The 22,005-nt window shown below is 42.3% G+C and overlaps 1 protein-coding gene across 26 annotated transcripts in view; it reads right to left on the reverse strand.

Moving 5' to 3' along the window:
- ST3GAL6 (ST3 beta-galactoside alpha-2,3-sialyltransferase 6) overlaps positions 1-22,005 on the reverse strand; it is a 43,278-nt gene extending 21,273 nt beyond the window's left edge. For 5 of the 26 annotated variants that reach the window (XR_009934389.1, XR_009934388.1, XR_009934387.1 and 2 more), the window contains exons 1-3: positions 2,334-2,433; positions 1,495-1,575; positions 173-250 (exon numbers count right to left, since the gene is read on the reverse strand). Coding sequence is in view for 21 of the 26 variants with exons in the window: in XM_062515475.1 (XP_062371459.1) it covers positions 173-250; positions 1,495-1,575; positions 2,334-2,422 (248 nt within the window). In the remaining 5 variants the exon portion in view is untranslated. Of the gene's footprint in view, positions 1-172; positions 251-1,494; positions 1,576-2,333; positions 2,434-9,123; positions 9,391-9,518; positions 9,606-16,057; positions 16,185-16,625; positions 19,362-20,524; positions 20,575-20,712; positions 21,349-21,728 lie in introns of those variants that run through there. The other 21 variants (XM_062515464.1, XM_062515461.1, XM_062515467.1 and 18 more) reach the window with 21 other exon arrangements.

Raw genomic sequence — 22,005 nt, forward strand, 5'->3', positions numbered from 1 at the left:
GTGTCTTTGTGCAGAGGTTTAAGACTCCTTCAGCCAGGACTTGGTCTAATCTTTCCAAGCTTTCTCAGGGCACTACTCAACATTTGGTCCACAATGTGTAAATATCCCAAGTTCTACCTCAATCAGCACAGCCTTTCCTTCCCGTCCCCCTCAATTCCCACAGAAGACTCACCCCAGTAAAGATTCAAATGCTGGTTTCAGAAGGCAAGTGTCCAGTGCATTCCTCCTCTCCACAGCCGTAGGTGGTAGCCTGCAAAAAAACAATTCCATGTAAATAGCAAGACCAGGAATAGGTAGCAGAAACACGGTAGGGAAACTTGGACATATCAAATTAGTAAAAGCTGATTACTGAATTAAGATCACACCAAGATTTCATTACTACCTCCCCCGATAGAGATGAAACATTATTGCAGCACAATTACTTTTACTAGCAAAGGCTTTTATCTCACACTGCCGCTCCAAGGGGGCTGTGACCTCACTTGGTCAGCAAGTATCAAAGCAGGCATAATCAAAAGTGAGAACTGAGGCCGACCTCCAGAGAAGTAGGACTCCTGGACTCAATCACCCCTGCAGCCATTCCAGATAGCATCCCCATCACTCCTTAGGGAGGAGACAAAGTCTTGTTTGGAGAAGGAAATACAGTACTTTAAGGAAAATTAGATTCTTTGGGGCTAAATCATTCCACTCATAATAAAGCTAAGACTTACATTTCTAAGCATACTCCCAACCTGGAGATTTAGCCCAATTAATCACAAATATGAAGCCCAGAAGAGAAGGTAAAGTTCAGTGTGAGTAATATGTGCCTCTGGATTGCATGAAGAAGGATGAAACCACCACATTAGAATCACAAGCCAAATAGACCATTAAGGTTAACTGATTTTGGTAACCTCAAGTTCTTATATGAATACTGACACTGAGAAAGCACCCTGTGAAATCTATCAGCTGGCCACCTTGTTGCTTTCCAGCATCAGCCGCACACGACAGCCTTTTGCAGGACAGCTTCAGAGAGAAGAGAGGTCCACTTTCAAGTTCTAGCATTAGGTGCTCATTAGTCCCACAAATCTAACTGCAGGAAGTCACAAGCACAAGAGCTGCCTATACACACACTTGAACACAAGTGGAATACACCTCTGGTTTAGCGAAGTTTTAAGCACTGAAGCTGCCAACAAACTGCGCTAACTTTATTCAGGTATAACTCGGAATTGCACAGATTTGAAAATTGTTAGCCAATGTCCTTCCAACAGTTCACTGCTTGTTAGAGACAGTTATTTGAAGTGGCCATAAATATTAAACAAACACTGGAAACATAACATGGACAAGTTACTTTCTGACTGACACCTTACCACTGTGTTTATAACAGGAGTAGCCACTGGACCCAACTGTACAACTGAGCAGGGAGCCTATGGACAAAGGCTACAGATTTGCCTCAATCCCTCCCACCTATCCAAACCCACAAACAACCCCACCACAATAACACTCAACTGCTGAACTTACTGATTGTAACTGATTGTAACTCCACTAGTCACATAGGAAGGAGAAGCCCTCACAGAGGAAGTCTGTCCATAAAAGCTAATCCTGCAAAAAGGGAAATGTCACAACACTGCGGTTTGCTGTAAACAGAAACCACAACAGAAAGCTATTTTGTATCAATTGTACACCATAAACAAGATAAACACTACTTGAAAAAATTATCACTGATCTTCATAACACTCTGGTCAGTCCTGGCCACAGCTGTGCAAAGACCAATGGAAACTCAACTTCTTCAATTAAGTGCCTCAAATTTTAGGTCCCAAGCCACTTGTCCTGTGAGCCTGGAGACAGTGAAGCCTTACTGCCCTCAAGGGCTGCTGCTGGGCCTCAACAAATTTCATCTTTTCAAAAGGTGCCCCCTGCACCTACACTTAGTCCCATGCCTGGAGAAGGCCTCTTCCACATCACTTATCAGACATTTAATGGAACAAACTAACACTAAACCCACATGGGGTGGAGGGAGATGTGGATACCTTATTTCTGCACTTCATGTAACTCCTCACCTGAACACCTACTTTCATGAACCTCAGAGGGGCTTCCTACCACTGAGGTCCTGATCTCTCCATACAACCAGACTCAAATTAATTCCTAGGTTTGAAAGTGACACACAAGAGCGGGTGACAGGACAGAACAATCATACTGATTCCCTCAGAGTACCAAAAGACCACCAAACACACACAGAGTACTAATCACTTATGATGACTACTAGTAAACACTTAACAGAGCAACACAAGAACTCACAGCCGCATCTTCCATACAGCCATAAGATGTCTGCACTCTAAATAAACAAACCATCACCATACCAGTAGAAGTTATTTCTCCACAGATTTCCATGCAGGATACCATACATAACAGCAGCAGCCAGGATAAAAAACAGAAGAATTCGTTTCATGACTGATAAATCTGAAATGTAAGAAAAACAAAACAAGAAACTGAAACACAAGATGAGCTAATGCATCAGCATTTTCTAAAGCATCAGGAAACCTACAAAAGAAAAGTTATTGTTATTACAGACATTCTCTACCACAAGTCTGACAGGTGATCCCTCCACTTCAGTTTCTCACACAAAGACCCAGTGCCAGGAGCTGAATGCTGCTTTACACCTACCATACTCTGCATAGAAACATGGCTTCGCTCTAGGTTGTCTCTGAAGCCATGTGAAAATAGAACTCTTCTGCCCACTGGCAGACCAAAGAAAGCATCTGGCCTGTATAGGTACCTATGCTTCTCCTGCTTCTTGTGCCACACTATCAGTTTCCATAATTACACAGTTAAGCATTGGCACAAATGCAGGAGGCAGACAGGCTGATGCTGATGAAACAGAACAGGGTATAAGCTGCCAAAAATTTCTGTTGGTTTTTAGGATCACTGAGTGCTCTTGAAGTCCAGTTTTGACATTTAAAGCTGCACTGAAACTTTCTGCTTATGCCTGCATAATCTTCAGCTCCTGACACAAGCAAAACTTCATTGGTCAAACAACAGAAAAATGTTATTTTCACACCCTGCAAAATGAGGATGAAAAATTAGGACCCCATCTGCTGAACTTGTGAAATTATGGAGAAATATCAGAGAAAGTGTCCATTTTTCAAACAGAGTTTTCACCCCATTGCAGTCTAGTAAAAGAAAAACAGAGAAAGCTCAGAAACTCACGCATCTGGCAAGACAGACTCAAGGAAAATCAAGTCCTGTATTGCCCACATCTTACACAGCGAGAAGCCTTTTCAGTAGCTATAAATGAACTGTTATTGCTTAATCTTGTTAAAATCCAAAATAGCCAAATAGTCACAAGTTACCATGGAAATTTAGTTAACAGGTACAGCCTTCTAGTATTCCACTTCTCCCCTAACAGTGTCATGATTACTTGAGTGCAACAAGCCACTACTTCCTTATTGTTTTCCACTTGTATCTTTCACCAGAATTTAATCCTAGAGTTAGAGATGTGGTTTCATAACAGTACCTACCAGTAAAAAAAAAGCTATGTAAACCAGGTAAAATCTATCAATCTTAAGTATATCCTACAGGCTATCCTGCTCTGTTCTGGAGGAAATACTTCATAGTCTGCAGCTGTTGCAATTCCAACTTTTCAACTCTTCAAGAAGTAGCACTGCCACTTTACAGCTCCAATTCCCTTGACTCCACTTGAAGGGTCACTGCAAATTTGTCTTGACAGTCACTCTCAACTTCTAGAGCAATCTCTAAGTTTCTGCAGTAGTTCAGTAAGAGTTTTCCTCTGAAGAGGAAAACTCACCTACCAGGTTCAACCAAGTGCCATTAACAGCAACTGGCTCATAATCTCTTATAATAATTATAATAAATGTGCCATGACAACACACATACAGGACAAGTGAGGGATCAGGCCCAGCAGCGTGAGTTTATGAAAGGCAGGTCTGGCTTGACCAACCTGATCTCCTTGTATGACAGGGTAACAGGGCGCAGAAGATGAGGGAAAGGCTGTGTATGCTGTGTACAGCGTCCCTCATAAAGCCTTAGACAGATTTCCCCACAGCATTCTGGAGAAACTGGCTGCTCATGGTTTGGATGGGTGTGCTCTCCACTGGGTAAAAAGCTGGCTGAGCCCAAAAACAGGTGGGGAACATAGTTACATCCAACTGGCAGCCAGTCCGCAGTGAGGTTCCCCAGGCTCAGTCCTGTTTAACATTCTTAAAGAAAAGATATGGTCTGGACAAGGGGATCAAGTGCACCCTGTCAGTTTGCAAGTAACACCAAGTTGAGTGGGAGTGTTGATCTGCTGGACTGCAGGAAGGCTCTACAGAAAGATCTGGATAGGCTAGATCAATGTACCAGGGCCAACTGGAAGAGGTTCAACAAGGCCAAGTCGAACTCCTCTGTCTGGGTCACAACAACCTCAAGCAGCATCACAGGCTGGGGGAAGAGTGGCTGAAAAGCTGCCTGGAAGAAAAGAACCTGAGAGTGCTGGTCAACATTTGCTGAGCACAAACCAGTGTGTGCCACATGGCCAAGAAGGCCAACGACACCCTGGTCTGAATCAGCAAGAGTGCAGCCAGTGAGATTAGGGAAGAGGTCACTCACTCCTCTGTTCTCAGGAGTGGTGAGGCTGCCCCTTGAACCCTGTGCTCAGTTCTGAGCCCCTGACTACGAGAGACGGAGGTGCCAGAGCAAGTCTGGAGAAGGGCAAAAACTGGTGAAGTGTCTGGAGAAGCAGCAGCTCAGTGGGGACCTTATCACTCTCTACACCAACTGAAATGAATTTGTAAGAAGAAGGGGGTCAGACTCTTCTCCAGACAACAAGTGACAGGACAAGTGGAAACAGCCTCAAGTTGCACCAGTGGACATTTAAATTAGGTATTATTGAAGGGGGTTGACATGCACTGAAGTCTACCCAGGGAAGTGGTTGAGTGACCATTTCTGAAGGCATTTAAAAGACGTCTAGATGTAACCCCTGGGGACATGTTTGAGGGGTGGATCTGGCAGTGCACGGCTCAGTGGTTGGACTCCATGATCTTTTCCAACCTAAGTGATGCTATTATTTACTTGAAAAAGACACTGCACTCTCTAGTAGCTTTCCTCCTTTCACTATTAGTATTTTTACCCTCTCCTGCTTTGAAAAGGTCTGCCAAAACATCCCACTAAAATGTTTATTCTTACTCCCTAATTCAATCAATTGAAGCTTCAGTCAAACAAAACGTAACAAACCAGCTCTTCAGATAAAGTTGCTAAATTAGCAATGGATTAACTTGCCGATTTTGCTGACTTCAGTGTAATAAAGAACCTTGCTGAAGAGTCAGACCAAGCTACAAAACAGAGAAAAGACAAGGAAAAGCAGCCCATAAAGGATTTATTAAAAATCAAAAGTATTATTCATAACAGAATTTTTCACAGAGGGGGAAAGAAACTGTTCCATCTGCAAAATATTTACAAAGATACTCATACAGCTTGGGAGAAAAAAAGTACTAAAACATGAGAACAGAAGTCAGCATAATTTCAAACAGGATCATAAGGGATCTGTAACAACTTCAGAGCTTTATGTAGGACACTCAGCCTGGCACACATGTGATAATGGGACCACTCCAACTCCAAACAACAAATCATTAAGAGTTTACCTAACTCAGCCCTTAGACACATCAAATGGTCTTTAAGTATGTATCTTCTCACCATCCCATCCCCCAGTGCCTGGCTTCATTCTGTGTTTGAGAGAAAGTTCTGTAGCGAAATCTTCACTAAAAAGGACTCTCTTTCTTAATCTGGTTTAGTAAACAGAACCATTGCCTTGTTTACAGAAGAAGTTATTCTGGGTGTATTTTTAATTATGACAGCATCTTCCAGCTCTTCCTTCCTATTTTAGAACAGCTGAGTGTTGTAGAAAGTTAATCAAAGGGAAACAAACTCCTAGAATGTAAATATTGCACTACAAAATTCCCATAGTCAGAGACACAAGAGAATAGGGAATTGAGAAGGCAGTGCAGATGGAAAACAGCAGTTCCATTCCAGTTTATTTACTTCAACACAAGAGCCAGCAGATTGATTTAAGCCCATCAACCCAAGTCACAGAGGCCATGGCTCCCTCCCTTAGGTCAATGTCAATCAGAATTAAGCTAAATAAGGAAAACAAAGCTGGAACTCAACTGCTCAATTTCCTCCTCTTTCTTAAAGCCCTACAGCAATCTATACAATGAAAGGACCAAGGAACCCTGTATGACCATGCCTGATGCTGGTCAATTTTCTGAAAGCAAGCAATGGGATACACAAGTGCTGCAAAAAATTCATGGGCTTTTTTTTAATAATAATCTACGCTAACTTCTTCTATGGGTCAACTTTCCACCTCCCAAACAGAGTTACAATTACAGAATTAGACATGACTGACTCTGTTATGGTATTAAGACAACCTCAGAGATCAGCTGGCATCTCCTATTGACAGACAGATCCCCCGAAGCTCCCATCAACCCGCCAGAAAGGCTCATTTGTGTATATGATTATTAACTATGTAAGACTTGAGGCTAATACTTTTTTTCCCTTGGTGGAAGCAGGGAACCCTCTTCCTTGTCAGAGGCACATCATTACTTACAATTAGTCTTTTAGTACAATGTGGTATCTGCTATGAGCCACTATCTCGCACCCTCTGTTTATCTTCCAACTTATATTTGCAGTTGATAGTCATGCCACAGAATAAACCCTGCAGGACTCTACAGCTGTTGAACTGGACAATCAAACGACCATGCTACTATTGCCTTTCTTTTAAAATGCTCATAAGCCTTCCTTTCCTCCTTAAAAATTACTAGTGTTAATAGCACAATGCAGGAAGCTTTTCCTTCTGTCCTACTTACTTTGTAAAGTACATCTGACTACTACTGAAGTAGAGGTAATAAGTATTTAACTATAAAGTGGTTACTACTAAATTAAATACCTTGCAGTTTAAAGCAATCTTAGCTCCATAAACTGTCATGAGACAATATAAGTTCTTTGCTGCTGCCACCAAGTGACAGCCTGAAAATTTCAGCTCACTGGGATCTCTGATTCCTAGCCCCTGTAGTTGTGGAGGAGGATGTGAGCTTGAAAATATGCTTTGAGCAGACCTTGAAATTTAAAGGGACAGCAGAAAAAGCACATAAAAACCTAATAAAGGTTTAAAAAGAAATATCAGAATTTTTAAGATGTAGTCAGTATTTTGTGGGTTTGAGCCTCTGACCTGTAGCACTGCTTTCTTTGGGTCAGGATGTAGCACATGCCTGGTGAAAAGAACCACGTAGCAAAAGGATAACCAAGGAAGGAGTTCTCACACCATCATCTTTCTCAAGTTAAGCTGCAAAACGTGAAGACTTTATGGCACCGATGTACTTCTTCTGCCAATCTAAACACTATTCATCATTCACTCTTCCTGTTCTTGCTCTAACTATGTGCCTAATTGCATTGTTCATTAATTGTCCCCCTCTTCAGGAAGGGAATGCTGCAGAGAGACTATATAACAGTTCTGCCACACAATCTAAAGGGTACTAAAGTGGCTGAGTCAGTCTAGTGCCTTCCTTCACTCCCACGCACCTGAATTCTCATAATTTCTAATGTTCTTTTTTATTTAAGAAACAAGAAGCCCTCAGAAATATTGTTTAAGGAAGATGTATTGGGTTATCCTAGCAAAGTGGCTCAGAATTAAAATTAGTTTTCTAACTCTCCAACAACACAGACTTGGTTTTGAAGCTATACATTTAGTAGCATCAGAATTGGAAAAGGTTAACCTGTCCTGCCCCACACCAAACCAAAACAGTTATTCCTGTTTCTGAAAACCTGTACAAACCATGACACTAAGAAAACCTAAGATTTTACTGTTTCAAAATGTCACTAAGGACTGCCAGTATCACACCACACATACATGTAACTGCTGCCAAAGTTATTCCCTGCAGTCTAAGATAAGACACTTTCTGCCCTAATCTCTTCCAGCAACATGGGGATATGCAGTAGATGAATCTGCTATGACAACTGATGCCTTCTTTCTCTCCAAGAGCACACCAAACTACCAATTTTACTTCCACAATATGCAGGTATCTGAAAAAAAAAAAAATAAAGAAAACCAATAAAACCAAGTAACACAAAAAATCCCGAGTGTTTCTCCATACACAACTTCTCTCTGATAAGGAAAGCTTCCAGTGTTTCCCCTATAGTTTCCTCCCTGTCCAAATACTGCAGTATGCCTGACAAAAAAACAGCAAGATAACTTTTCTCCAATTATCCAACAGCAAGCAACAATGGCCAGTAGATACAACATCACAGCAGTAGAGATGTTTAATAGATTTAGTCAATCTCTGTTCTTCATCATTTCAAAACTCCTACAGCCAGAAGCATAGCCTGTTGACATTAATTTACTGTGGAGACAGACTAGAGCTGTGCCCATTTCTGACCTTGTGTGGTATTTCAGGACAGGCTGCAATAGATCGATTTTAGGGCCTAAGTGCCTGTCTCCCTCCCCTTCATCATCCTGCTAATGGTGAAATATATTCTGCATGGCAAGAGACAGCAGTACGTTTATTACTTTGTGGAGAATTCAGGATTCTTTTATTCCATTTTTGTCTTTTGATAACAGACACTGGTATTTTGTTCTTCAGATCAAAACTGCCTGTTGGACCAAGCAAAAGGAAAAAGCAACTTAGTATTTTTCACTGATGATTGCTATTTTGGTTTGCTTTTGCCCGGAGTCTACAAGATCTCTGCATCACTTCTCTTGTGTGGCTATGCAGACCCATTTATAAACTCAGAAACTCATCCCACACAAGCATATCCTTTGGCAAAAGGATACTGATAAAGATTTCAAGTCTAGTTAAATCTATTGTATTTTCACCCCCTCCTAATTACTAATTTACCTAGACAGCACATCTGGTGGAAGACAAAGGTTACCTGCCTTCCCAAAGGCTGCAAAAGAACAAGCACAGTTCATCTCTGTGTTTTGGGTAGAACAGGCAACACAGCACCTAAAGCTCTCCAAACCTTATCGCCAGACCTATACATTCTCACCACATCACATCAAACAAGATCAGAAAAACACAAGTTTGTAGCCTTCAAAGACAACATGTCATCAATACAGAGGCTTTGGCTAAAGCTGCAAAAGGCCTGCATGTCATGACTTACAGTCTTATCACCATGGTCAGACTCCCTTGTTCTTACTGCATGAGATAAGGTGTCATCTATTTAGTGGTTAACTCCTTTTTCCCTCTTCTTCCCTCCTTCTGCCTGAGGACCCAGGAGCTCTTACACATACTCCACAGTGGGGTAAGAAGCCAAAAGGAATTAGAGGCTGCATGCACTCAGACTTTCTTGGCGAGCAAAAAGGCATGTATACAAGCCTAGGTCAAGTTACACGCTTTTTAAAGCTTACTGAAACAGGTCCAAATTTGGCTGCAAAAGAAAATGCTGGATCCCGCTCTCTGAGGCACCACAATTATATGCATTGTTTCACAGAGGTATCACTTTTGGGCCTACCGATGCCAAGTTTCACATCATTTCTAACTGACATGAAGTACTACCTCCACAGAAGAAAACCAGGAACACAGAGCATTAGCCAGCACATCCTGCCAGAAAATCCTGGTGAGCAAAATACAAGCGAGCACAGGCATTGGGTACCACCGTAATGATCCTCGAATCTGAGCAGTTTTCAGTGAACTGTCTGAGGCTGAGTTCTTTAGCCCTGCCGAGAGGCAGAACATGTCACCTCCAGTTTGGGGCTATCACAGGGTTGCTATGCCACCCTAGAGATCTGAGCTAGTATTTTGGCTGATTATCACAGTGCAGTATGGATTCCTGGCACCAGCTCAAGGTGACAGCATGCTCTATAGCACAGTACAGACACAGAACTAAAGCTGCAAGCACAAAAAAGAGATAACGGGATTAATGTTTTTCATCTATTAAATGTTGCTTTAATTATTTTTACCTCCAAGATAAAAACAATATTCTTTAGCATTCCAAGATAAGGGCTTAGGACTCATTCCAATAATGGATGCACAGTTAAACACTGCTAACTCAAGCTTAAAAGCCAGCCCTGGATAAATCCAAATCCAACTTGTGGCTTTGAGGGAAAAGAGAATAATAACTACTGGATTTTCATCTCACTGGTGCTTTTTAAGTATCACAGATTTCCAGAAACCTTGCCAATAATTACAATCAAGAGTAAGATCAAGCCCACAGCCTCATCTTCTTGCCTGTTTTCGTGCCTTGAAATGAGGGAGGACAAGAAGCAGACAATGTATGCAAAGGCACACACGTGGGAACAAAGCTGGGAACAGACGTTTCCATATGCTTTCCCTGTCCTGACCCTTTACAACCATCCCATCAACACACTTCAGCTCTTTTCCCTCCTTCTTCCTCACATGTACTTAGAATACAGACGAGTGGTTTCTGTTATGGTCAGCAGCCAGAGATGCAGTACCGTGCATAAACAATTATTTGGGGTTTGGTCAGAAGCTAACCTGTGCATGCAAAGTCAAACACAAGTATGAGCTGAGTTCATACAGATAGCTCTGCTTCCTCAACTCCCAAAGCTTTAACCAAACATAAAAAAATCCAGTTCTAACTGTATCTTTTAAAAAAAAAAAAAATTAAACCCCCCACACACAAAGTCAGTAACACAACCTTAGCTGATAGACCTTTTCCTAGCCCTCTTTCATTCTCCCAGATTAACCTTAAAAGCTTTAGCCAGCCTAAGACAGGTTGCTATTTATATATTACACATCATAGGTGTCTGTACAATAAATGAAAGAAACACTACTATCAATCCATGCAGCTCCTCTGCAGGGTGTGGTGACAACACTGCTCCTTCCCAGTCTGTTTCCCCTTTTCCTTCAGCACTTTTTCCAGAAGGGATTGGAATATAAACAAGCCATGGAACATGTTCTGGGGATCAGAGCTCAGGCTATTTTCTTCTCATACTTTGACTTACACGACTGAAAGGTTTTAGTCAACTTAACCTGCTCTTCCTGCAAGAATCACAATTTTGAGTTGTTTTGCTTCTTCACTTCCTTTGAAAAAAAACAAGACCACAGAAATACTACACAGTGCTTGAAAAAATAGAAAATTATTAATAGAAATATATGCAACCCAGTACTAAATCATTCATACCCCTGTTCTTTGTCCACAAGTGCCTGCAGAGTCAGAGGATTAAGGTCAAACCTTAAGGTCAAACCAGCAATCCTTCTTACGTTTCCCAGAGAGAAAAAAGTTGGAAAAAACTGGAAGGGGAAATGGCTGGAAAAAGACACATTAGTCAAGTTTCAAAACAGTTCAGTTACAAACCCTATCCGGCTCACCATTTTTTTCCCCCAGGAACTATGATCAATCCAAACAAATAAAGGTACAACCAGAAAATTTGATCCGTACTTATAATATGCGCACATTCACTACAGCATTAAGTTCACCTTAAAACAAGGCACACTTAGTCTTTTAACAATGCCTAGGATATCCAAAACGTCCTGGCTGATTTGGAGCTAGTGATTTAACCTCAGCTCTCACTAAAATGGCTTGAATTATGAAACTAAATCTACCAGTCAGTTAGGGGAAAACAAAGGACAGATCTCAACACCAGGTTAAAATAAATCCCCTCCAAAAAAACCAAGAAAGTAAATACACAAAAAAACACAATACCAAAGTCCACACTCAAGCAAAATTAGGGCCCTCAAGGGCATGGGAAAAAATATGGTTGCCTTTTCTTTCCCCAGCAGATAATGGACAGAGGGGCTGATTTACTAGCTTTACTACCAGCACCTGAAGAATTAAATGCTCCCCATCTACACTGACAATAAATCCCGAGTAGATCAGACTATTTTCTCACTTCACTGCAACAGTATCAATCCTGATCCATATTGGTGTCAGAATCTGTCCCTAAACAGAAACAGCTGCTTTTGGCATGACTAGTTTTCATAGTAACATTTGTAAACCCCAGTCACAATAAATTTCAAATGCATTAGGACTGCCATCATAAGATGGCTTAACTTTTTACTGTATTTTTTTATTGTCAGTATTTCACCATATTTTAAAAAGGTACAGGTTATATTTAGCAGATTTGGGTGGATTAAAAGGTCTAGAAAATAGGTGTGAACATGCACACTAAACCAAACAGTTAAATTTTCATTTAAATAACATGCCAAACATGTCTGTAGTCAGAGCCCCAAACAGAATGTATTTCTTCATTTTTGCTAAGTTGCTCCCTGTCTTGCCTCAACTGCCAAAGAAAAAACAAGGAAAAAAAAACCCCTACCACCACCCCCCCTAAAAAAAAGCCCCAAACCAAAAACAAAAAAAATCCCCTAAATCCCCATCTGTTTGTGATGCAATTTACCCCACTAGCAAATTCTGCAAGTCTATTTGCTGCAAGGCATCTGTGTAGATGAGAGCTCTGGGATTATTAGGAATGCAGCAAAACAAGTGAAAAGTATAAAGCTAAATTCAGGGAGGGAAGAAAATGAAGATAAGTCACCCCACGCTACTACAAAATCTTGGAAGCTTCTCACAGCAGGAATCTTGCCAGCTCAGAGAAATCTGCAGGACACCAGCAGTTCAAGCAGCTTCTCTGATAATGCTAATGCCTTACATTTCCCAGTGCTCTCAATGAATGTGTTGACTTTGCCTTTGGATCATGAAAATCAGAACACACAACTTCAGTGCTAAGTACCATCAGAAAACTAACCCCAAACTGACAGTGCCAAACTGGAAAAACTTGAATATTGTAAACATTAAGAGTATTTTCACAAGCCTTCTTTATACACAGCTTTGTTTTCTTAACACTGAAGCTCAAATACATTATTTACAATAACAACAAAAACACGCATAAGAAAAGCTCTAATGAGTTGCTCCATAATCATGAGAATGCTCTGTGGATATAAAATCTTTTAGAACTCACAAGAAATTGTTGCACCACTTGCATTAGAGCCTGCATCTGATCCCCTAAAGGCTTTCAGTGCTTCGTTTTGTTTCTTTAATGTGAAAGGGAAAACTACCACATACAATATCCAAACAGTGCATATCCTAAGGACTGAGAGCTGCAAGATACACAGCACTGTAGAAAAATGTCGGCCTGTAGAACACTTAACACTTTGTAAAGTCCTGGCATCTTCTCTGAATGGGAAACTTTACCAGTGAGTCTACATACATAATATGTAAAAAAAAAAAAAAAAAAAAAAAAAAAAATTGTTTGTAAGGCACTGAGCTTCCCAAGTGGAACACAGATGAAGGTATATCCGAGTTCAAAACTGAAATCAAATTCATAACAAGAACAAAGAACAAATGAGCCAGCTAAACAACGTAAACCCAATACTGGAGTTCCTCACAGTTCTTCACAATTCTTGCTGTAACAGAATTCAGCTCCTTGCAGAAAAGTTTACACATGTTCATTTATGCACTTCTGTGTATCCAGAGCAGTAACAGTCTGTATTGCTGTGCGAACTTTTAGTGGGTATCTATCTTACAGTGCAGCTCATAGCCCTGAATCATGCACTTCAGTATTTTTACCTATGCAAAAGGAAAGCTAATTATATCTGATGCTAATCTTCAATTGCCATCTGTCTGGGAGCAAAGCTGCCTACATTAGTCACTACAGCACGCTGGGAAAGCTTATACACTTTTCTCATTGCAACACAGAGATACTCATTTACAAGACTTTCAGACCTCAATCCTCATTGAAGGTTAAACACAACCCCCTTTCCTCACCAAAACTGACACATTGCTTCCTTTCACTTTTTTTTTTTCTTCCTTTTTTTTAGTTAATTGAAAAGGACAGTCATGCCGAAAGCTTAGGGAAGTCAAAGGTGAGGTCACTCTACCCACACATCCTCCTTGCTGGTCTCACAGCCCTCCTGCTGGGAGCAGCCAAAATGCCTAGAAGCCCAGATGAGAGCACAGAGCCAGAAGGGCAGCCAGGCACGAAACTGCAGGTAGGCTGAAGACACGCAGCCTGGTCTCTGCTAGAGCACTGGCTTCACACAGCACCTTCTGTCCTGCATATCACAGCTCCCTCTGCCAGTTCGTTCTGCTCCTTTACAATCCAAGTCTGGTTTGTTGTACTTGAAACAGAGCCATCTGGTTTTGCTGTCTAATTCTGTTTCACCAGTCCTTAAATGCTACAGCAAAATGAAGAGGAGCTTCCTCAGGACCATAGTATCTTTAAACAGATTAATTAATCTTCCCTTCCTGATCTTTTCTGAGCATTGGATATGATCAGGGCTTCATGAGAATATTTCCTCTAATGACAAAAGAGTAAGAGTCTGGTAAGACAGGGCTCACCCTCCCTGTGAGATCACAGCAGGGCAATACATTTCATGGCAAAGATCTGCTCTCCCATAACCCAACTGGCCCATGCTGCACCAGTGATAAAACAACGTCTAATATTTCTTTCAGCATAAAACTTAAAAAGTCCTCTAGAGCAATATACACTACACATTCTGTGCTGCCTACTAACATCTTTTCTTGCGACCCTGACCACACCAAATGCAGCTCAACCTCCAGCATCACTGTGTCATGTAAGATTGCTATCCATGCCACAGATGATGCAGAACTCCATTAGAGCATGAAATGCCATACAGTAAAAGACTTTTTGTTCTGCTCTATCACATGTGTTCTCAGCATGAAATGAGATTTATGCAACCATACCCTATTTGTGCGCATGTATGGCCTTTTTTTCCTTCCCTACAGAACTTCTGAACATCTTCGGCTGATTTCAGTCAAATGCAAGAGATTAAGAACTTAATGTGTTTGAGACCTCCTCAAGTTTTACAGAAATAAACACCTGTCTGGGTAGAACAAACAAACACTATAAATTCATTTTTCATTAAACATTGGAAAGTACATACAATAAAAAGACATCAAAAATATGGTTTCATTTTATCCTGTCACACAACTATGTGGTAGATATATCAGAAGAGCCTTTAGCCACAGAGAGTAAAGAAGTGCTCTAATTTTGAAATGCCCTGTACAAACATGTAAGTGTCCAAATTTCTCGAAAGAGTGGTACGAAGATCAACAACTTAGATACCCTTTTCAACCATTTAACAGGTAGTTAGCTGACTTCAGTCATCCAGCTTCAAAAAGTCACTTCAACACTAACCAGTATTTATTATAAGGAATGTTCTCTGTGAAAACTGTAGAATGAGACATTCTATTTCACTTTACATTTTTTTCTGCAAAGCTCTGAACAACATGCTCTATTTACATTAGAAATCTTTTAATACAAAACCTACCTTAGCTGGAGGCTAAGCCATCTAAGAACCAATGTCACAAGATGAAAACAGATTATAGTGTGCCATTAGCACAGAAGAATGAAAGTAATTATTCCTTCAAATTGTTTCAACAAAGTAACAGTATTTCCTTAAGGTGTACTGCAAGAAAAGGCAGTCACTCTTGAGAAACTGTACTGATGGTATGTACGCTAACCAGCATTTTAATCATCTGGCTACTCAAAACCCAGTTTATACACTTGGCTTGTGCTCCATAGCACAAGGTGAGCAAAGAAAGCACATGAAACACTCTATGTCAGACCAGTGTCCATCTAGGCCAGTTCTGTCTCTGGCAGCAACAGCAGATGATTACTTAGGGACAGCATTTCATGGCCATTTTGTGTTTCATTCCCCTTGTCCACCCATACCCACACATCTCAACTTTCTGAGAGTGGAAAATTAGAACTTCCACAGGTGGTTATAGAACTGGGAGGAGGTAAAGGACAGGCTTATAGAGCTTTTGAGACAAGCGTCACCCCGCATTATCAAATACTGCAAAACATTTGGGCAAGCAAAGCTAGCCATAGTTTTAACAGTTTCCTGCAGGGGAAAACAACAAAATAAAAAAATCAAACCAGGCTTTTCCCAGATATAAAATGAGAAAGCAATACCTTGTCTACACAAGGGGCATGATCAAGACTAGCTAACACATGCCAGCAAGCCTTGTGCATACTCGGCAATCTAGACAAATCCTAACTTGTTCCCATGCTTCACCAAGTAGATTTAATATTATGGCTCCATTTAATCTTGTGCAAATGTTGTGTTCAAACAAACCTTACAGCCTGTGTCCCATCTACACCACTAACCTCTTCCTGGGTCTCAGTCCCACACATCAACTTCTGACTACCCGAAGCACTGCAGAGATAGAGATCATGTTTCCAGGGTGCTCAGATCTGACACTGGTGGATGATACGAGACTTGCACGGTCTGTAACTTAAAAGAACCAGAAAATACCTGTTTTAACTGGAAAATTATGAACAAGGTTTCATTCACCAACAGCCCCTGGGCAGCAAACATATTCTTGTCTCTTCACTGCAGTGAGAAAAACCCACAGGTTCTTCTTTTGCATTGTGCTTGGACGCCCCGGTTCCAAAACAGGTCATTTCACCCACATACATCATCATGTAAGCAAACAACTGACAGCACAACCCACCTTCAGAAATTACCTCCCCAGCAGAGAGGTATGTTAACCTACAACTACATGACGAAAAAAAAAAAAATATTATAGCAAAAACACAGCTTCAATTTATTTCTTACTCTGAGAAAGGGACTTCTGCCCTCATCCCACCATGTGATGCGTTTGCATCTTATATACACACAGACACACACATTCCATACTGACTATCGAATGGCCATCATGTTTCCTCTGCTCACCTCTGCAAAGGCTCTGGGTAAGCTCACGCCCCTCACTCCATTCTCATTTCACGGCTGGCCTCAGGACTCCACAAAGCAGTGTCTGGATATCACTGTAATGCAAATGTCAGTCTGCAGATCCATTCTAACGAAGAACTTTTCTGAGCTCTGCAGTAGATCCTTACTTTAGTGTTTCTGACCTGCACACACAACAAGGGCCAAAACTATTCTTTCAAAAATGAGTTAAAGAGTCTGTGGAAATCTAAGACTACTAGCCACATACCTCAAAAATAAAGTTTCCTAGTGGCCCAGAAGAAAGTAATACTGCAGCTCAGGAAATGGAAACTTGCACTGTAAATCAACAGATGTTAAGAGCTTCAGTGATTAAGACAGACCCTCACTTCACTCCTGCCTGCGCTTAAAACCAGTTCCTAGATTACTCCATTCTGGCCCTCCTAACAGGAGGGAAGATCAGCTGGCTCTGTAGGTTTTCCAGCCTTCCCTTATCAGTCAGGGCAAGGAGAATGGAAGGGTATTCCATTCTTTTACCTTGCTCTTCCTGGCTCTCGATTTACACGAGAATGCAAAAAAACAGCCCTGGCACACCTTACTCCAGTTTTACTGCTCCTGTTAGGGTTAGGAGCAGAGGTAATTGAGCAGTTCCACACCAATGCTGGATATTACCCAGAGACATTCACAATTTGCTCACTCTGTGACAGTACTGTAAAGGGTCTTCCTCACAGGATACCAAGGCCTCATTTTTGCCTTCAAGACCAAAGAATGACCAAGCTTCTTTGAAGGCTGAAGAGGCAGTCAACCTAAGCAAAAGTAATTTTAAAAGGACAGGGTATTTAATAGGTACAGAACACAGCAAGAAGTACTGCAGCAGAGTATTTCACCACATTATGTACCTGCATTTTTTCAACCCATTTTTCAAAAGATGGTAACACTGCATGCCACCCACACATTCTCGGTTTTTGCTCCACAGCCCACACTAGGTAATACTGCCCATCACTTTTCAACCTTCCTGTACAAATACAACTACCCATGTCAGTGACTAATACACTAAACTGCAAAGTGAGAGCTGTTGAAAGGTGACTTACAAAGAAGACAACAGCATGCACATCCTGTTTTCCTCAAGACCTCAATAATACATCAAATCAAGAAAAGATGAGGTTTTAGGCTCTTCTGGAAGTACGATAAAAGAAAGACTTAAGCTTCAGGAAATTCACATAGCAAATAATATGTACAAGTAGCTTTATTTTCATTTCCCTTGAAGAGTGTGAATAGATATACAAGCAACCATATGCAACACTGCAAAAGTAGAAGAAACTGGAATAAAGGGGAAGTTTGGGGGGGTTATTCTGCTACAAAGCTTCTGGTGTTTTGAATAAATAGACAGCAAAAAACAGAGACTCTGAAAAAGGAAAAAAAATTCTGTACATTCAGTTACCCCATAAATTAGTTACTCATTATTATTATACAGCTAATCTGTAAGGCTAGAGAAACTGATGAATAAGTTATTCAAAATGACAAACATGTCATAAGCTTGAAAAACTAAACTCCTCCTCAACACACAGGGCACACTTCAACTGATTTAGCTGAAACAGTGCAAACATCTGCAGGGAAAGCTGTCTGTATCAAAGGGATACAGATATCAAAGGGATAAATCTTCTGTATTCAAGAAGATTTGAGCCCATTCCTAAAATGCATTTAACCAGGGAGCCAAGGCAGAATACCTCACATCATACACAAAGCAAAACCAAACTTCTCATGCTTTTAAGTAAAATAACCTTAATGTTAACATACACAGATGAACAAACCAAGATACTGTGCTACTGTGCTACTAAATAACCTTAATGTTAACATACACAGATGAACAAACCAAGATACTGTGCTACTGTGCTACCAAGATACTGTGCCCCCAACAAAATAAAATAAACACACACACACAAAAACAAAACCAACCAAGCAAACAAATTATCCCAAAATTCAAACAAAACCAAGAGCATTTCTTTCCCTGTAAGTCAATGGTGTAGACAGTCTCATGGAGATTCATGGAGCTTTTGCAAGTTTTATCTTCAAATGATCCATCTGATTGCATCCTCTTCCAGGCCACTGTATTTGAATCAACACACAGGAGCATATGAAGCAACACACAAGAAAACCAAAAATCATCTAAAGCAGGTTTATGCTAACTTTTCCAAACCTGTCTTGGGAAGACAAACTGAACTTTTAACAAGAGAGACTGCGTGCTCAGAAACCAACAAACAGAACAAGCCCGAGGTAAAAGTGCTAACAGCACAAATAAGCTATCATAACAGCTTCTATCAAAAAATGAACACTGAAGGAAGAAAGCAATCATCAAAAAACTTCTGAAGCTGCCTCTGCTTACAAGCTATCAAAGTCTTGAGGCGCAGGTGAAGGAGAAACATCTCAAGCACTTCCCGCTGCAAAGGAGATCTGTCACCACATGACCCCTTTTTCACTCTTCAGTCAGGCAACTCCCCTGGGTAACTACTAAAGCCATTATTTAACAGCAGACACAGTACTTACCAACATAATGTCTCGTCCAACACCTTGTTCTAACCAAAACACTAGCTCACCTATTTCCCCAGCTGTTTGTAACTTAGGACACAGGTACTGATGATCTTCCTGTCAGCTTTCAGGTTTTAGTGTCTCAACTGAAAACTCTGCAGCAGCTCCCATGGCCACACCCCCAACTGGCAACTGCTTCCAGAGAACTTTTCTTCCTACCTGTGAAAAGGGAGGAATAAAGACACTGGGCAACTTATGACGCTCAGGGGATGAATCATACATCCCACAAGCAGGAGAAGTCTGTTAAAGCCAGTATGACCTTCAGGGAGACGTGAGAGTTAAGACACCTTTAACTCTGCTGCCTTAGTAACAGTCATAAGCCTAAAGTGTAACTTAATGGACTGCTTCAGTTCAGCAGAGACAGAGGAGCTAAAAGAGCAGGTACTGCATCAGATTGGGGAAAAAAGGTAAGCAGATTTATTTAAGTTAAATAAAAAACAGAGCTACAGCTGGTGAAGTCTTACAAGTTCAGAAATTTTAGTTCAGAAATACCAGTTCTGAGATCTAGTCAGAAAAGCATATTGCATGTTGATGGGTAGGAAATCCTGCTCCGTGCACATTTCTTTTTCCTTCAACACATCTGAGAATTTAGTTCTTTCAGTTTAGGAGTGACCAGTCTAGTACCATGGCACTGTCCACAAAAAATATTTTATATATACTTTTTATCTGTAACATCTTCCTATTCTTTATCTGTAACATTTTCACACAGTTCAGGTGAATTAACAGGTTGAAGTAAGTAATCTTATCACAAAGTTCTTTCTTTTCTTAATAGTTCTGCAGTCACACTACGCGAGAGTAACTCAGTAAAACGCGGGTTGAAGAGAGATACAAACACTGCAGAAAACTGAATAGAGAGTTTCAGGTGGGTAACAACCCAACAGGCACAAATCTCAATAGAACAGCCACCCATCTCCCTAGAAATTCTGAGAAAGGACAGCAGGACTGATTTCACCACTTGCTCTAACTGAAACAGAAAAACCACCCCCACTGCCAAATAATAATCCAAACAGTCAAAAAAAAACCCACAAAAAAAAAAAACAAACCAACAAATCCAAAAAAACACAAACATTGAACTTCAAGGGTTTGTCCCTTTCCTCAAATGCAAATAATGGATTTGCATAGCGTAAGGCAGTCTGCCCACAGAGCCATTGTTCCATCCCCGAGGCCTTCGGCATTTCCAAGGAGCCCTTCGCTTTCGGTACCCTCGCTAGAAGTAATCCCTTATCCGAACCTGCCTGACCGGCAGCCATGGCAAAACGGGTGGATTACCCAACCCAAGCAATTCAGCAGAAGCCGCGAACCTCCCCTCTAATTTTACTTACGGGCCGCCGTCAGCTCCGCCCGGAGGTTCCCCCTGCGCGGGGCTGTTCTGTCCGCATGAGCCCACCACCCCCCAGCCCTGTTCTCCCCACCCCCGGAACACCGGGTCCCGCCACCCCTTCTCCCGCTATCTCCCTACCCCCCTTCCCGCACTCGCCTCCCACCGGCGCGTCCGCCCGCCGCCACTCACCGCCCGCGGGGGGCCCCGGGGCGGCTCCGCCCGCCGCTCCGGCCTGCGAGCCGAGCTGCTCCGGGAGGCCCGGGGAAGGCGAATGGCTCCCTCGCCCCGCGCCCACCATAAGCAGCCGGGGAAATTCGGGCGGCGCCTTCTCTCCCTCGAGATCGCCGCCCACCCCGGAGGCAACTGCCTGTGTTCGGAGGCGTCCGGTTGCCCGCCGGACCCTCCGGCGCTCCCCGCCGCGGGCGACACCCGGCCCCGCACGCGGACCCGGGCAGCGCCTCAGCCCGGCCTCTCCCCCGGTCCCCGGCGCCGGACCTGCTCGCCTGCGGCATCAGGCGCATCCAAGCGCCGCCGGGAAAGCGGGGGCCGGTGGCATTTGGGTTTCTGTCGGGCTTATCCCCACCGGGAACCGGCTCCCGGCTACACCGCCGTGTTAAGATTTTTTTTTTTTTCCTCATGAAGTTCCAAGGAAGCTCTGGGAAAGGTCGGGGACGCCTCATTTCCCCAGCTCTCCAAAGCGATCAAAACTGTGTTCTCTTCAAAGGAGGCTTGTAGAGGCAGGCTCCATCCCTCTGGAAATTCAGTTTAATTCCTTGAATGCTTTCACCGAGGAACACGCTGATGTATTGGAACACCCAGCTCTGCCTTTGAATACGAGGTAATTTACATTGAGTAACAACATAGTTGGCAGCTGCTGACATCAGCATTCGCCTGAAGGAATTTTTTTAATTGGAAACATGTATACAAACTCTACATGAGGTTAAAGCTAGAAGCTTTCGCGTCTGAAATTAGGCAAGAAGATCACGAACAGTTAAGGCTGGACAAGACCCCCGAGATCCGTCATGCCCAGCCTTGGAACCTCTCCCGACAACCGTCACAAGTCCCGCGGCAGAGAGCCGGCAAACTAGGGAACAAGCACTTCGAGCGCACCCAGTGCTATGGGTTCAGGCACCATCCACAAGATCCACTCAGCCCATGCAAGGGTTTACAGAGCTATACTTGATAAATCAGGGTTGTTCACTTACCGGTTGTCATCAGAGCAGCTTATTTTATTTGTAAATCATCCCCGAGGACAGAACTCGTCACTTCTGCTCAGGGCTGCCCAGGCTGTTGCAGCAGACTCTGGCAGGTCCAGCCTGGTTCCCGCATGGCGGTGCTCTACGATAGCAAAATTCAAGAGCAGGGCTTGTTCAGCTGAGCCCCCTCTAAACAGAAAACGTAGGAGGAAACACGTTGTCTACTGAGACAGAAACACCGTGTAGCTCAAGCCTGCTGCAATCCCTCCTGCATTTATAGCAAAGC

The sequence above is a fragment of the Cinclus cinclus genome, chromosome 2 (genome assembly GCF_963662255.1).
Source record: "Cinclus cinclus chromosome 2, bCinCin1.1, whole genome shotgun sequence".
Lineage (NCBI taxonomy): Eukaryota > Metazoa > Chordata > Aves > Passeriformes > Cinclidae > Cinclus > Cinclus cinclus.